The sequence below is a fragment of the Pelodiscus sinensis genome, chromosome 21 (assembly GCF_049634645.1).
Source record: "Pelodiscus sinensis isolate JC-2024 chromosome 21, ASM4963464v1, whole genome shotgun sequence".
NCBI classification, from domain to species: Eukaryota; Metazoa; Chordata; order Testudines; family Trionychidae; genus Pelodiscus; species Pelodiscus sinensis.
In genome coordinates, this window is record NC_134731.1 from 9,657,620 (window position 1) to 9,672,988 (window position 15,369).

Consider the following 15,369-nt stretch of genomic DNA (forward strand, 5'->3'; position numbering starts at 1 on the left):
AGTTCACTGATTCCTTCCTGTGCTACCTGGCACGGAGCAGAGAAAAATGCAGTTTACAGAACACTCCTTGGCCCAGACTCTGCCTTGTTCCCCCAGTGTAAATCCAGAGTAATTCTTTGGATGGTAGTGAAATGATCCTGGATTGACACTGGCTTAACGGAGTGCAGAATGCAGCAAATTTGATATGCTCCCACAAAGGTGTCCGATATATTTTAATTATAATGCTATTGGGGTGTGTTTATGGTTGATGGATTACATTAATCTGAGTTTGAAAAGTTGTAGTGCTGAGGAATGCGGAGCCTGAATGACTCCTTACCATTTTCCCAAAGAATATTTAATCATTCGCCTCTAGAGTAGTGTCAGAGCTCTAGAACAAGGGAAAAGAGAGGGAGGGGGCAGGCCAAAAGGAGAGCGAGAGAGGGTGTGTGTGTGTGTGTGTGTGTGTTTTGAGGCGGGGGGGAGCGGGGGGGGGGGGGAGGAACACATGTTTGAAATCTGAAAGGAAACTAGGCCAGAAAAATGCAGCAGATTGTTTCTAAAAGGAAGATACAAAAGGCTTTGATATGGATATGTTCGCTGCCTTGCAAAGACACAGCATTGGAGAAGCTCTTTATCAGTGTCAAATTATGACAAATGACATTGGGGGAAAGTCACGGGGCTGCGAAGCATTGTTGCAGCTGCAGCACCTTGGAAATTATACAGGTATTTTTACCAGTCTGTGCCTTGGGGTTCCAGTTCAGCCTTAATTAATCACAGGGAAAAAGGATTGTCGTCTTCTCTATTCTTTTTAAGTTCGTTTTGTAGCACAGCACATTCGGGCTGGGAGGGGTGGGGGAATTACCCGTGGATACATTTGGGGAAGCCCCCCATCCTTTACATAAAAATCCATTATTGCCTTAGTGACAAGAGTAATTACAAAATGTGTCATCTGCTCTCGTGTCAAGAGGAGTGTAATGCAAAAGCAAAATAGGGGCGGAAGGAAATAAGCAACAGCAATCAAACAAGAGCAATAAAAGCCGGGGACATTTCCTGCACTGTTTTGCTGGAGGGTATAAATGGTACAAACTAGTGTTCTGATAAAAAAAGAAAAATCAAGTCAGAGTTTCTTAACATTACCTCCGGTTTCTTTTTAAAGAGCTTCCTTACAGCCTTGTTGAATTATATGGGTCTTCGACTCTTTACTAGAAATTGCTCTGAATTACATTTTTATATAATCTATTTCATTTCCACCATCCTGCCGTATCTCACGGAGGAATATCTATAACTGTCAACGGGCACATTCTTCTCTTGCTGGTTGGCGGTGCTGCGTCTTCTAATAAAGCTGCCCTCTGTTCCACCACAGGGCAGTAATCTGTAATGAAAATTTTACGAGCGCGGTTAAGAAGTGGGGTTGGAATTTGGGTGTCACACATTATTTTCATATTACTCGAAGCATCTGCACAAGCTTTGGAGGCTTACAAAATGAAAGGGGTTGTTTCCAGCAACTGTATTTTGATTGGAACGCCATCATAGAAACGTAGGGCTGAAAGGACCTCTAGGAGAGGCATGTGAAATATTTGCAGCCCAGCCCTCGGCCCTTTTGAAACTTCCCTAGTTTGGTTATGAATTCAGGATTCAGAACAGGCATTTTGGAAAGGTTCAGTGAACTTCCCAGGGAGCTTCATAGACAAAAATTATCCCCATTTGCTTCTTATATACATTCGACCCTATAACCAATTTCCTCCATACACCACGTATCTATAATATTAGATCATGTTATTTATATTTGATCCTGTTCTGTGAATTTTTCTTCACCCAACCATTGTATTCAAAGTGCTTGGATCTCCATGGATACCCAGGGACCTAAGAGTGTTGATAGTCCTGAGTGTGAATCTGATTCTCCTCAGATTTACATGATGCACATAAGGAATATATTCATTGAAGCCAATAGTCATCTTTCTATCAAGGTTCTCAAAGTGCTTTACAAAAGTCTAAAACACCTTCTGGAGATGGGTTTTCCTGTTTTACAGATGGATAAACTGAGGCACGGTGGAATGAAATGTCTTGTCCAATGTACCATGAGTCAGTGGCAGAGACGGGACTAGAAACAAGGCATTCTGTCGCCCGTTCATTTTGGGTATGTCTATACTACGGCGTTATTTCTAAATAGCTTATTTCAAAATAACGTGTCTAGACAGAAAATGCATTTCAAAATAATGTTTTGCTATTTCAAAATAGCGTGTCCACACTGATAGGATGCTGAATTGCATTTAAAGCTGGCCAGAACTGGTTCTGGCAGGGCATCACGTCAGGAGTTACTTTGTGTGGCTGCTGCCTGAGTCTACCTGAGATCTGTGCTTAAAGGGACCCCCCCCCCCCCGGACTGCCGGTTCTAAGGTTTCCCTGCTTGCTTGCCTACCTCACTGAGGGACAGCAAAGCATTTTGTCTCTGCATGCTCTGGTTGCCCTCACTCAGGACACCACAGCACTCTACAACATGGAGCCAGAGCCACCCCTGGGCACTCTGTTGCTTCTCCTGGACATATTGCTGCGAGCCTGGCAGCATGTTCTGCAGTCAGTAACAGTCTCCCTGGTGTGCCCCACTGGGGGTTTGTGCCTCATTCCTCCCTCATGTCCTTCCACTTACCCCTCTCTAACCCTTCTTCCTGCTGTGCAATAAAAGACACGTGTTCATTACAACAAAGTCTCTTTATTGAACAAAACTGGGGTGGGGCGGGGAATGAAACTGAGGTGAGACTGGGGAAAGAAGGTGGGAAAGGGGAGGAGAGAGGGTGGGAGAGGGGAGGGGGAAACCTTGGAGGAGGGAGCTGGTAGGGGGAGGCAAGGGGAGGAAGGGGGAAGAGAAGCTCAGGGTTCAGGGTTGTGGGTCTCGCCGGCCCAAGTGTCTCCCAGCACCGTGGGTGCGGGGGCCTCAGCATCCCTGGGGGTGTGAGGAGGATGGGGAGGAGGAAGTGGGAGGAGGAGAAGGAGTGGGAGGAGTAGCAGTAGCTTGGGAGGCAGTAGGGGCTGGAGCAGCAGGAGGCAGCAAGCTCAGCCCCAGGGTCGATGACCATCTGGGGGGCACGGACTGTCCTGCCCCCCAGAATGCGGTCCACAGCATCAAAATAGGGGCAGGGGTCTGGGTCTGCCCCTGGTTGGGAGCTGCCCCCTGTGGCCCTGGCATACGCCTGCTGCAGCTCCTTTATTTTCATGCGAACCTGCTCCTGGGTTCGCATGTGGCCTTTGGTGGCCAGGCTGGCAGCCATCCGCCTGTAGACAGTTGTGTTCCTCCGTTTTGTGCAGAGATCATGGATGTTGGAGGCATCCCCCGCAAACCTGAATTAGGTCCCTGATTTCCACACTGGACCAGGCAGGAACCCACCTTTTCTGGCTCCTGGCAGGCTCCTGGGAGCTGGCAGACTGGTCCTGGGGAGCGGTGGAGGGTTGGCTGCTTGGCTCATGCTGGGCCACTGGGTCAGGTGCAGCGACTGCTGGATCTGGCTGGCAGGCTTAGAGCTGGCACAGGCACTGTGGCCAGAGTCTACCCTTTTAAGGGCTCCGGGGAGAGGGGGAGGGAGAGGAGTTTTCTTGGTTGTGCCCAGAGTGGCCACCAGGGCACCCTGGGGAGGGCTGGAGGCCCCCTATTTCGAAATAAGCGTCTACACAACGCTTATTTTGAAATAGCAATTTCAAAATTGGTGCTATTCCTCGTGGAATGAGGTTTACCAATTTTGAAATAAGCCCTCCGCTATTTCGATTTAATTTCAAAATAGCGGTTTGGCTGTGTAGACGCTGGTAAAGTTATTTCGAAATAATGGCTGTTATTTTGAAATAACTTTGCTGTGTAGACATACCCTTTCACTAACCACTAGCCTGCCTTCCCTATGTGTTTATCTTCTGTAGAGAATTATCCCAATCAGTATCCACTCTTACTTCTCTCGGCATGGAGTAAGGAAGACGAGATGATCTTGCATGGAAGCCAAACATAAATGATGATACACTGTTATGTTCTTTGTGATTCCTTGAAAGTCCTTTGGGGGAGTGTGGAGTTGTGTTGTAGTATCTAGTATTTCCCTACACAAACAGCAGATGTGCCAGTGTTGTTGGGTATTGGTTTTTTGATGAAAAGAACATCATTTTTCATGCTTTATATGATTTCGCTGGTGTTGGTCCTGGGAGTTGGACTAGATAATCTCCTAGGAACTTTTCCAACCCTGATCTTCTATGATTCTATAAGCATTCTTATGGCCTTTGCTACCATAGTATCCGAACCCTTCCCATAAACACTATTAAAATGATCCTGACAAGCTGTGAGGTGGGGACGAAGCATCCCTATTTCAGGAGGGGAAACCGAGGCACAGAGATTAAATTACTTGCCCCAGGAATTTCGTAGCAGAGCTGCAAAGAGAACCTACATCCCCAGACTCACAATTACATGGCTTAATCACAAGACCATCCTTCCACCACTCCCTTTGCAGCCCTACCATCCAAGCACTCTAAGTAGATCACATTCATTCATAAATTCCACATCACATCCCTGTGGGTATTATTCACATGATCCTTTTTATTAATTATTATTGATATCCCCCAAAGAGAATAAAGACCGTGCACTTTCTTCTCTTACCAGCAGGTGCCTCTGTCGTCAGTGGGAATGAATAGACAGATCACAGAACTGTCATGGTTATTCTTATTCCTTTTTACATTTGTAAGAGTTTGGGGGGGGGGGGGGGCAGGCAGGAATTATTGAACCCAGAATACACCCTGCAGAAGTACTGTCTGTGCCAAATGGCATTTCTTTTCTTTGCCTTCAACACACATTTTATGCTTGTACATTTCACATGGTTTCCAGGGTGTTTCTCTGAACACTCTAGAGGATAGAAATGATTTTTGTTTTGAGGTTGTTTGGGGGTTTGAGAGCATCCCAATCCTTCATCAGACGGTGGTAACTTGACTAAATCCATAGTATCATACTGCAGCTTTAATTACTCAGCCGTGCTGTCATCATTCTCACAGAAACTGACAAGGGATAGGATTACAGCCTCTTAAAGTTCTTTGACCAAAGCAGTGAGAGCAGCCACAAATGAGGTTACTTGAATGTTCTTGAGGTTATATCTGGAAGAAAGGCATCTTGGGCCTTCGCCTTCCTCCCTGAACTATACTTAGCTTCTCCTACTTATGATTCGTTCAATACCCGCATTTTCTACCTCTTGCTCAAAGCAAGGCCTATGCCCAAACTATTTTCTAGGGCGAGTGAATCTGTATTTTGAAAGTTGGATTGCACAGCTGTGTTTTCCAGGACATGAGTTCTGCCTTCACTTCCCCCTTAGAGTATTGAAGGATCAATCAAAATGAAATTAAATAGACAGAGCTACAGACTACTCACTCTTCCTAATGGATAGAACAAAAGCCCACCTTTGATCTATGGGGAAAAAATGTGCTCTTTCGACCTTGATGTCACCAGATAACTATATTTAGGGTCTTCATAAACCCATTCCAAAAAAACTACTTGGTTTACAAACACTTAAGGTTGGCTCAGTGCCTAATGAACCCGCACAGATCCTTATGCATGAAACGAATAGTGACATATAATATTAGTTATTATTTGCAGAGGACTTTGCAGATATAAAGTGCTCTATAGGGGCCTAATCCAAATGAATTGAATGGGAGACTTTTCAGAGACTTCACTGGGCTTTGGATCAGGCCCTGTAAGAGCTCAATGTTATTAATAACATTACTGTATTTCATGGCACTTCTAGGTCCCAGTCCATTGAAGAGGAATCTCATTGACAATAGGAGGGTAAGCAAGAATAAGGGTTGGCTCTTAGGGTGGCTCAGGATAAGTCCTAGCTTTCCAGGGGTTGGGTGGGGGACACGGATCACTTCACATCTGCCTACTGAAGCATTTGGTACTGGCCACTATCAGGGCTTATCTCCACTAAACAGTGGATCAACTCCAGCAATCGATTTTCTGGCAGTCAATGTATTGTGTCTGCTTAGACATGATAAATTGACCTCTGAGCGCTCTCCCATCAACTCTGGCATTCCACCAGGATGAGAAGAGTAGGCGGAGTCAACAGGAGAACATCAGCCGCCGACCTTACTGCATGGAAGACAGCATGGTAAGTAGTCTAAGTACATCCAATTCAGCTATGCTGTTCACAGTAGATAGGTCTCAGATGTAATCCAGTCTGTGGTACCCATGGTCTATATGGATCCCTTGCCAGAACTGGGGTCTTCATTCAGTTGTTGTTGGCACTGGACTTTAAAAGAGTGAATGGCTAGGCATTATTATTATTATGTTCTAAAAAAACTTTAGAAACAAGTGGTCCTGTAGCACCTTAGAGACTAATTATATATATATATATATATATATATATATATATATATACAGGGCTCGCCGAACCATGGCAAGCCCCACTTGCCAGCAGCACTGTCCGGCGATCTGCGCATGCGCAAATCTTTCTGCACATGCGCAGATCACCCGAACCCAGCTCTTCCAGGTTGCAATCTACTTGCCATGGGTTGCATTATTTGTCGAGCCCTGTATGTATATATATATATAGTATCATGGGCTTTCATGGGCACAAGCCACTTCTTCAGAGGAGTGGAGCAAAAGGCACAGGAACCCCAGCAGAAAAAGAGGGGAGAGGAGGAAGGAAAATGCAACAAAACCCCAAGCCCTGTCAATTGTAGTGCCCATATAATCGACGAGGTTTTTGTTTGTTTGTTTTTCTCCCATCCTCTTCCTTTCTTTTTCTGCTTTGAATTTTGGGGTTTCTGTGCCTTTAGCTCCACTCCTCTGAAGAAGTGAGTTGTGCCCACAAAAGCTTGTGATACTATATACATATTTTTGCTAGTCTCTAAGGTGCTACAGGACCACTCATTGTTTTTTTATTTGTTTTAAGTTACAGACTAACATGGCTACCCCTCTGAGACTTTTATTATGTTCTGGTGCAAGATGCTAATGTTCTCAGAGGATTATACAGGTTAAACTCCTATTTTATGAACTCTGATTTCAGGAAATGCCATTTCATTCCCAAATGCTTTTGTGTTCCTTTCATTTGAGATCGCTTAGTGCACCTTCACTTGAGCTTACTAAAGCTTTTGGTGTCACCCAAGACTTACACAAAATTGAGGTTCAGAACCCAAAATCTTATGCACAAACTTGTACACAAAATCAGAGGTACATAGCCATGCTGTAATGAGAGGACTAAATTGAATGGGGATAGCTGTGGGATTAGACTTTCCAAGCAGAAGCAAAACTCAGCACTATTATTGTTATTCCTCTCACCAATAAGACAGGGGAATCATAGAATCATAGAGCTAGAAGAGACCTCAGGAGGTCATTAAGTCCAGCCCCCTGTCCAATCCCAGCTAAATCAACCCAGCCAGGGCTTTGTCAAGCTGAGACTTAAAAACCTCTAGGGATGGAGATTCCACCACCTCCCTACGTAACCCATCCCAGTGCTTCACCACCCTCCTAGAGAAATAGTTTTTCCTAATTTCCAACCTAGACCTCCTCTACTGTAACTTGTGACCATTGCTCCTTGTTCTGCCATCCGTCACTAGGAATAGCTTAGTGTGATAGGCCTAATGGGTTGAAACTAATTGGGATTCTACTAGACTACAAGTTTTTGTCAGAAAAAGGTACGTAAAATGCCAATTTTCCAATTCTTTTGTTGGAAGAGGCTTTTCCAACATTTGGCCCATCTAGACTGGGCCAAATGTCAGAAAAACCCCTTCTTTCGGAGCCCCCTTCATCCTTGTAGAATGAGGAATACAGGGGCTTCTGAAAGAGAGTGTTTGCTCTTCTGCAAAAAAAATAAAAATAAAAAAAAATAAAAAGCAGAAGAGCAAACACGTTCCCTGGATATGGAGACGTTTTTTCAGGATACAAAACCCCCGCAGTCTAGCCATATTCGAAGAAAAGAATATTTAGACTCAGTATCAAGAAATTTTTGGCCATGAGATGTATTAGGCTGTGGAATAGTCCTTAGGGAATTGGTGGAAAGCCTGTTGCTTGGTTGTTTTAAAATTAAACTGGACAAAACACTAGGAAATGTGCTGTAGAGAACGATCTACACCTATAGGAGGTAGCCCGTAAAATCTAATCGGTGTGATCTGCGTGTTCTTTCTATGATTCTCTGATAATGCACCTACAGCATCATAGGGGAATATGGTGCTTTAAAGAAACAAGGTGGGATTCTGATTTGTGCACAATCAAGATTAGGGGTTTGGAACGGGTCCCATATGAAGAGAGGTTAAAACGACTGGGACTTTTCAGTTTAGAAAAGAGGAGACTGAGAAGGGATATGATAGCGGTCTATAAAATCATGAGTGGTGTGGAGAGGGTGAATAAAGAAAAGTTATTTATTAGTTCCCGTAATAGAAGAACTAGAGGACACCAAATGAAGTTAATGGGTAGCAGGTTTAAAACTAATAAAAGAAAGTTCTTCTTCACACAGTGTGTAGTCAACCTGTGGAACTCCTTGCCAGAGGAGGCTGTGAAGGCTAGGACTATAACAGAGTTTAAAGAGAAGCTAGATAACTTCATGGAGGTTAGGTCCATAAAAGGCTATTAGCCAGGGGCTAGGAATGGTGTCCCTGGCCTCTGTTTGTCAGAGGCTGGAGAAGGATGGCAAGAGACAAATCGCTTGATCATTGTCTTCGGTCCACCCTCTCTGGGGCACCTGGTGTTGGCCACTGTCGGCAGACAGGCTACGGGGCTAGAAGGTCCTTTGGTCTGACCCAGTACGGCCATTCTTATGTTATTAAGAGTAATTCCACTAATTTGGGTTTATACCACTGTATGTATCTGGCATCAGTCTCTGGCTCCCAGTTTAACAGTGTTTTGCTCATCAGGCCTGCAGGCTGCAAATGAACTATTGCCACCAGTGTTACAATTGGCTGAATTACCCCTGAGGTCACAATCCCATGCCTTGGTCCACCTGTCCTCCACCATTGCCTGGAGAGCAGGACTTCTGGGAATGTGATGGAGGACATATTAGCTTGAGGGAGTCGCTTCTGATATCACTGAATTACAACTGCTATCCACCCTGCTGCTGGAGATGGCAAACCAGATCCACTCATTCTTTGAGACGCACACAGTGGCCCTGTGTAAAGAAAAGACTATTCCGATGACCAGGGACATGCTGACAAGTAAAAAAGAGGAGAGAAATCACCCTCAAGCTGGATGCCTCCTCTCGACAATGGCATCAGCCATGATCAGCCAGCATGCATCAGACATGGGTAAACTGAGGCAAGAACTGAAAAATGTGCAGAGGGACATGAAGGATTTCAAGCGAGAGGTCACGGGGGTGATCTGTAGAATGGAAGGCACCCTCAGCCACATGACAGAGGTGGTAATAAGCCTGGAAACCAGAAGCAACAATGTAGAGCAACGGCTGAGGGAAGAAGAAGACAGAGGCATAGTACGCAACAAAGTCCTCACATTCTTGTTGACGAGGGAGAAAGAACTGCGTGAGAAATGTGCTGCTCTAGAGAGAAGACTTTGCAGGAAAAATTGTCTTGGTATCTAAATCCTCAAAGACATAAAGGGAAAAAATAATAGTGTTGTACATGAGAACTGTTCTGGATTCTCTAGCAAGATTAACCTTGGAATAATAAAAGTCTCAGGGAGTAGCCATGTAAATCTGTAACCTTAAAACACAACAAGTAGCTCAGTAGCACCTTAGGGTATGTCTACATTACAAAGTTAATTCGAACTAACAGCCGTTAGTTCGAATTAACTTTCATAGGCGCTACACAGGCAAACTGCTAGTTCGAACTTAATTCGAACTAGCGGAGTGCTTAATTCGAACTAGGTAAACCTCATTCTATGAGGACTAACGCCTAGTTCGAATTAAGTAGTTCGAATTAAGGGCTGTGTAGCCACTTAATTCGAACTAGTGGGAGGCTAGCCCTCCCCAGCTTGCCCTGGTGGCCACTCTGGGCACAACCAGGGAAACTTGGCTGCCCCTCTCCCGGCCCCGGAGCCCTTAAAGGGGCACGGTCTGGCTATGGTGCCCATGCCAGGTGCAAGCCTGCCAGCACACAGCCAGCAGACCCTGCACCTGGCACGGCACGAGCCAGCCACCCGCTGCCACCCAGCCCTCCGCCTCTTCCCGGGACCAGGCTGGCAGCTCCCAGGAGCCTGCCCGGGGCCGCAAGAGTTAGTGCTTTTGCGGAAAAGTGCTTTTGCGGAAAAGCATTCTGCCAATCTAGACGCGATTTTTCCGAAAATGCTTTTAACGGAAAACTTTTCTGTTAAAAGCATTTCCGGAAAATCATGCCAGTGTAGACGTAGCCCAAATGTATAGGCTTGATCTAAAGCCTACTGACTTCAACAGACATATTCCTAGAGACTACACTACAGTATGCCCATTACTACGGTTACCTGTGCCTCATCTCTATAATGCTTCAACTGATGCTGCATTATTGAGTTCATTGACGCATGTAGAGGAGAGAATTTAACCCTATAAAACAAAGGCTTTGTTGCTAGTACCAGAAATAACCCCTGTTCCCAAGCTCTTATTTCCCTTCCATCTTCCTATAAATTATTCCTTCCTGTTATCTCAAACACCATTGTCTGGCCCCAGTCTCTTCCTCCGAGTCTCCCATTGTTGCACATAAAACATACAAAAATAACTCCAGTGTTGCTCATTTTCCCCCTCAATTCCAGAATAAATAGAAGAAACTTTAAAAAAGCAGCAGTAGCAGCGGAACAGATGGTGATTTTTTTGGGGGGTGGGTAACACTGTTTCTCTTTTAGATTCTTTTTTACTCTGCGCTGGCTCCATTCTTCTCCAAGCTCTCCCCCTGGTAAGTGTGAACGGTGCTGCTGCTGATCTCATGGATATTGATTCTTATGGATATTGAAATGCGTCACAGCAAAGGAAATTCACCCCAAAGACCATCGCCTCACTGTCTGCTGGGAGTCAGTGAGGCACACACGAATGGCAAAAGCCGTGTAGACTGTGTGCGAAAGGGAAAAGATTTGCTGGTCTCATGGGATAACCCCCTTGGACAAATCTAGTTAGATCCAAGTATCCTAAGAAATACTACAACACCTCATTTCTGGAATTTATCACCATGTCTCCATGCACTCCTTCATGTAAAGAAAGGCTCTGAGTGCACATTTTCTTGTTATAGATGGAGCGGAATGGGTGTCTTGTTGCTGAAGAACCGATTTAAGGATCTGGGAATCTGGATTCTGGTTCTGCCACTGCATGACCTTGGACAAGTTGCTTAGTTTCTTTATGCCTCAGTTTCTCCATATGTGAAACACACTCCTTCACAATTAAGCCTCACAATCTTTAATAGAAGGCTTTATGGACAGGCACATTTAGGGTGCGTTTACACTGCACTGGTATTTCAAGACAACTAGCATTATTTCGAAATAACAATGTGAGTGTCTACGCAGCCATTCCGTTATTTCAAAATAATGTCGAAATAACGGACGGCTTATTCTGAAATCTGTGAACCTCATTCTATGAGGAATAACGCCTAACCTGAAATAGCTATTTCAAGACAAGGTGTGTGTGTAGACGCTCCACTGCTGCTATTTCGAAATAGCCCCTTGCCATTTTAAGGGACATTCTAAGTTATTTCTCCCCAGTGCTTCCTGGGGCTCTGAATCGAGATAGCACGTCTACATTAGGGAAGCCTGCCTCAGACTAATTTTGAGGCTTCCCTGTAGTGTAGACATGCTATTTTGGAATAACTATTCCAGAATAGCATATTGAAAGAAGCATGCAATATACAGGCAGTCCCTGGGTTACGTACAAGATAGGGACGGTAGGTTTGTTCTTAAGTTGAATTTGTATGTAAGTTGGAACTGGTACATATTGTAGGGGAAACTCTAGCCAAACATTTCTCCAGAGCTCAGTTTTATTCTCCCACACCTCACTTCCCTCAGTCCTTTATTCTCAAGCTGAGGTGTCTGCTGAGAAAAGCCACTCCGCGTCTCCCTGGTCTGCTGGGGGCGGGCGCTAGCTTCGCGTCTCCCTGGTCTGCTGGGGGGAAGCAGCTAGTGCGGGGTTGCCTCACCCCGTTTGTAAGTAGGGATCCGATGTAAGTCGGATCCATGTAACCCGGGGACTGCCTGTAGATGTACCCTTGAGGTCCTGTAAAATAAAATGTCTGGTATGTCTATACCATATGTGCGTTAACTGCAACATCCAGGTCTAAGTCCAAACTCCTCCGAAGTTTGCAGGGATTTAATCAAGCGTTTTGATGTAAGCCTATTTTTCCTCTAGTTTTAGTACATATGGGTGAATCAAACTCTAAGCTGTCTGAACAGTCTGCCTCAAATACTGTGAGTTTATATATATAATGGAAACCTTCCTCTCCAGATAACAATTGATGGAGATGGATTAAGAAACCCCAGACCACCCTGTTTTTGCCTTATGTATTTATTGGTTCTTTTTCCTTACTCATAGAAAACAACCAGTATTAATATGTTATCTTTTATCCTTGAGAATCTAAGCTTTGCAAATTATGTCTCCATTCCTGTAACTGAATCCATGTGGAGTCCCATTGACGTTATCTCTGCACAAATCCCAGGGCAAAATCAGGGCATAAATACATACCGTAACTGCAGTAAAATGCAGTCACATCTGGAGTGTACTGCGGTAGTTGCTACCCTGCACAATAGGAGGAGAAATTTTAGCCAAAGCTACCAGCTGAAATGTTCCTGTTACAGAATTGCCATAGAGCATTAATCTCTCTGCAAAAGCTTTGGTTTTCAGGTCTCAGGAGAAACTTCCTCATGTCTCACACTGAAAGATGCAAGGAACGGAGGTTATGTACCTTGGAAGAATGACGGCTGACTGGATTCAAGCCAGCATTTCCAGGAAGTCTGGTGATTCCAACCTGCACACACACACATTTTCTGTTTACATTTATTTTGTACAGGTTGAACCTCTGTAGTCCGGCACTCTCTGGTCCAGCAACATCCGTGTTCTGGCATGGCATTAGTTAGCTGGATGTCCAGTTATCATGGGTGTGGCTAAGTTTCCTGCAGTCCCATAAAGTTTGTTTATAGCCACTGGTCTTGGCTCTCAGTGTTCGGTGCTGCTATTTAGCTCTAATTTATCCCTAAATGTCTTCTAAGAGCCCAGGAAGCAGTGGTGTTGGTAATGTTCCTGGATAATATTGACCTAGGAGGAGAGGTAGATACACTTGAGGGTAGGGATAGGGTCCAGAGTGACCTAGACAAATTGGAGGATTGGGCCAGAAGAAATCTGATGAGGTTCAACAAGGACAAGTGCAGAGTCCTGCACTTGGGCTGGAAGAATCCCAAGCGTTGCTACAGGCTGGGGACTGACTGGCTAAGTAGCAGTTCAGCAGAAAAGGACCTGGGGATTACAGTGGATGAGAAGCTGGATATGAGTCAACAGTGTGCCCTTGTAGTCAAGAAGGCTAATGGCATACTAGGGTGCATTAGGAGGAGCATTGCCAGCAGAACTAGAGAAGTGATTATTCCCCTTTATTCAGCACTGGTGAGGCCACATTTGAGCTACATCTACATTGGCATGATTTTTCGCAAATGCTTTTAACGGAAAAGTTTTACGTTAAAAGCATTTGCGGAAAAGAGCGTCTAGATTGGCACGGACGCTTTTCCGCAAAAGCACTTTTTGCAGAAAAGCATCCGTGCCAATCTAGACGCGGTTTTGCGCAAGAAAGCCCCGATCGCCATTTTCGCGATCGGGGCTTTTTTGCACAAAACAATACCGCGTTGTCTACACTGGCTTTTGCCCGAACGGGAGCAGCATAGCATTTCTGCAAGAACACTGACAATCTTACATGAGATCGTCAGTGTTCTTGCGGAAATTCAAGCGGCCAGTGTAGACAGCTGGCAAGTGTTTCCGCAAAAGTAGCTGCTTTTGCAGAAAAACTTCCCGGTCTAGACACAGCCTTGGAGTATTGCGTCCAATTCTGTTCCCCCCCCCCCCATAGAAAGGGGTCTAGCAGAGGGCAACCAAAATGAGGAGGGGGCAGGAGCACATGGCCTATGAGGAAAGGCTGAGGGATTTGGTCTTATTAGGCTGCAGAAGGGAAGAGTGAGGAGGGATTTAATAGCAGCCTTCAACTTCCTGAAGGGAGGTTCCAAAGTGGATGGAGAGAGGCTGTTCTCAGAAGTGACAGATGGCAGAACATGGAGCAATGGTCTCAAGTTACAGTGGGGGAGGTCTAGGTTGGACCTCCTGAGGTCTCTTCCAGCCCTAGGATTCTATGACTCTATGACCTCCTGGGGTTTGTCAAATTCCCTGGTTGGCACCAGTCAGGTCTTGAAGGTGCTGGACTGGAGAGGTTCAACCGGTACCGGCATGGGCTATTCTGAGGATAACAGCAGGAAAATATTGCCCTGAGTTAGGGAAACAAACTGCCTGCCACCTTGTAAAGTCCCTGAAACCAAAAGCTGACAATAAGATGCACAGCGGAGGGAGCTCTTTGCTGGTCCCGGACATAACCCTACAATGTGGGTCCCATCGGCTTGCGAGGGCATAAATCCCCCTCCCCTCACCCATTATATTGCAGGATCAGGCCCAGTGTTTGTGGCTGCTTTTGTCCTCCGGCCTTGTAGGTTTCTGCTTTATTTTCCCTCTGGATTGGATAGGGAGTGAAGTGTGTAATGAGGCAGTTTAATAAATACATATTAATTTCATCTGTTCCAGTTCTTGTACAGTGTTTTCATCATCAACATTCCTTCAAGAAAACCAATTAAATTCCGCAAGGTGGAACACAACAGGCATTCTTCTAATTCACCTTCAGCCGTCTCATTTCGGTTGCTCCAAACACCCCAGCGACCAGGAGAGAGGTTTCATGGGGAGTTAAGGTGCCTTCAGACTGGGGGAGCTGCAGTATAAAACCCTGGCAGGGAGGAGCACCAAAAATAAACCAGACCGTGCACCCCAAGAGCGCTTCCTTTACCTGGGGCTGCTCTCCTGGCGGGGGCCATGCGCTATGCACACACATCCAGGCAGGTAGCTGCAGCTGTGCATGTGGTGGCTGGAGGCCTGAGCTTCCCTGGAGCTTGGAGAATCACGCGGGGTAAGTCAGGGACAGCATGGGGGGAGGGAGAGAAGAAAAGGTGTGCAGGGTTTGGGACGTGGGAGGGGGTCTATGGAAGTGGCTGCTGGGGAAGGAGGGGCGAGTCAGCAGAGCTGTTCTAAGGAGGAGAGAGCCCACCGGGTGTGGTGGTTTGCTGGGGCTGTTCACAGCGGAACTGCTCAGAGGAAGAACAGTGACTGGGACCAGCCCTCTGTGCTAGTGCATTGACTAGCCGGGAGGCCTTCTTCACCCCCCGCTGCCCCCCCCATGGGTGGAGAAGGGAAATACATAAGGAGCTGCTTTCGGCACACGTGCGCGCACACACACACACACACA

At 45.8% G+C, this 15,369-nt stretch overlaps 1 protein-coding gene across 1 annotated transcript; it reads left to right on the forward strand.

Moving 5' to 3' along the window:
- The first annotated feature begins 8,904 nt into the window (after window positions 1–8,904).
- CCDC182 (coiled-coil domain containing 182) lies at window positions 8,905–9,633 on the forward strand. Its single transcript, XM_006138711.3, has one exon. The coding sequence runs from the start codon at window positions 9,048–9,050 to the stop codon at window positions 9,516–9,518; it is 471 nt and encodes a 156-aa protein (XP_006138773.1). The 5' UTR covers window positions 8,905–9,047; the 3' UTR covers window positions 9,519–9,633.
- Window positions 9,634–15,369: the final 5,736 nt, after the last annotated feature.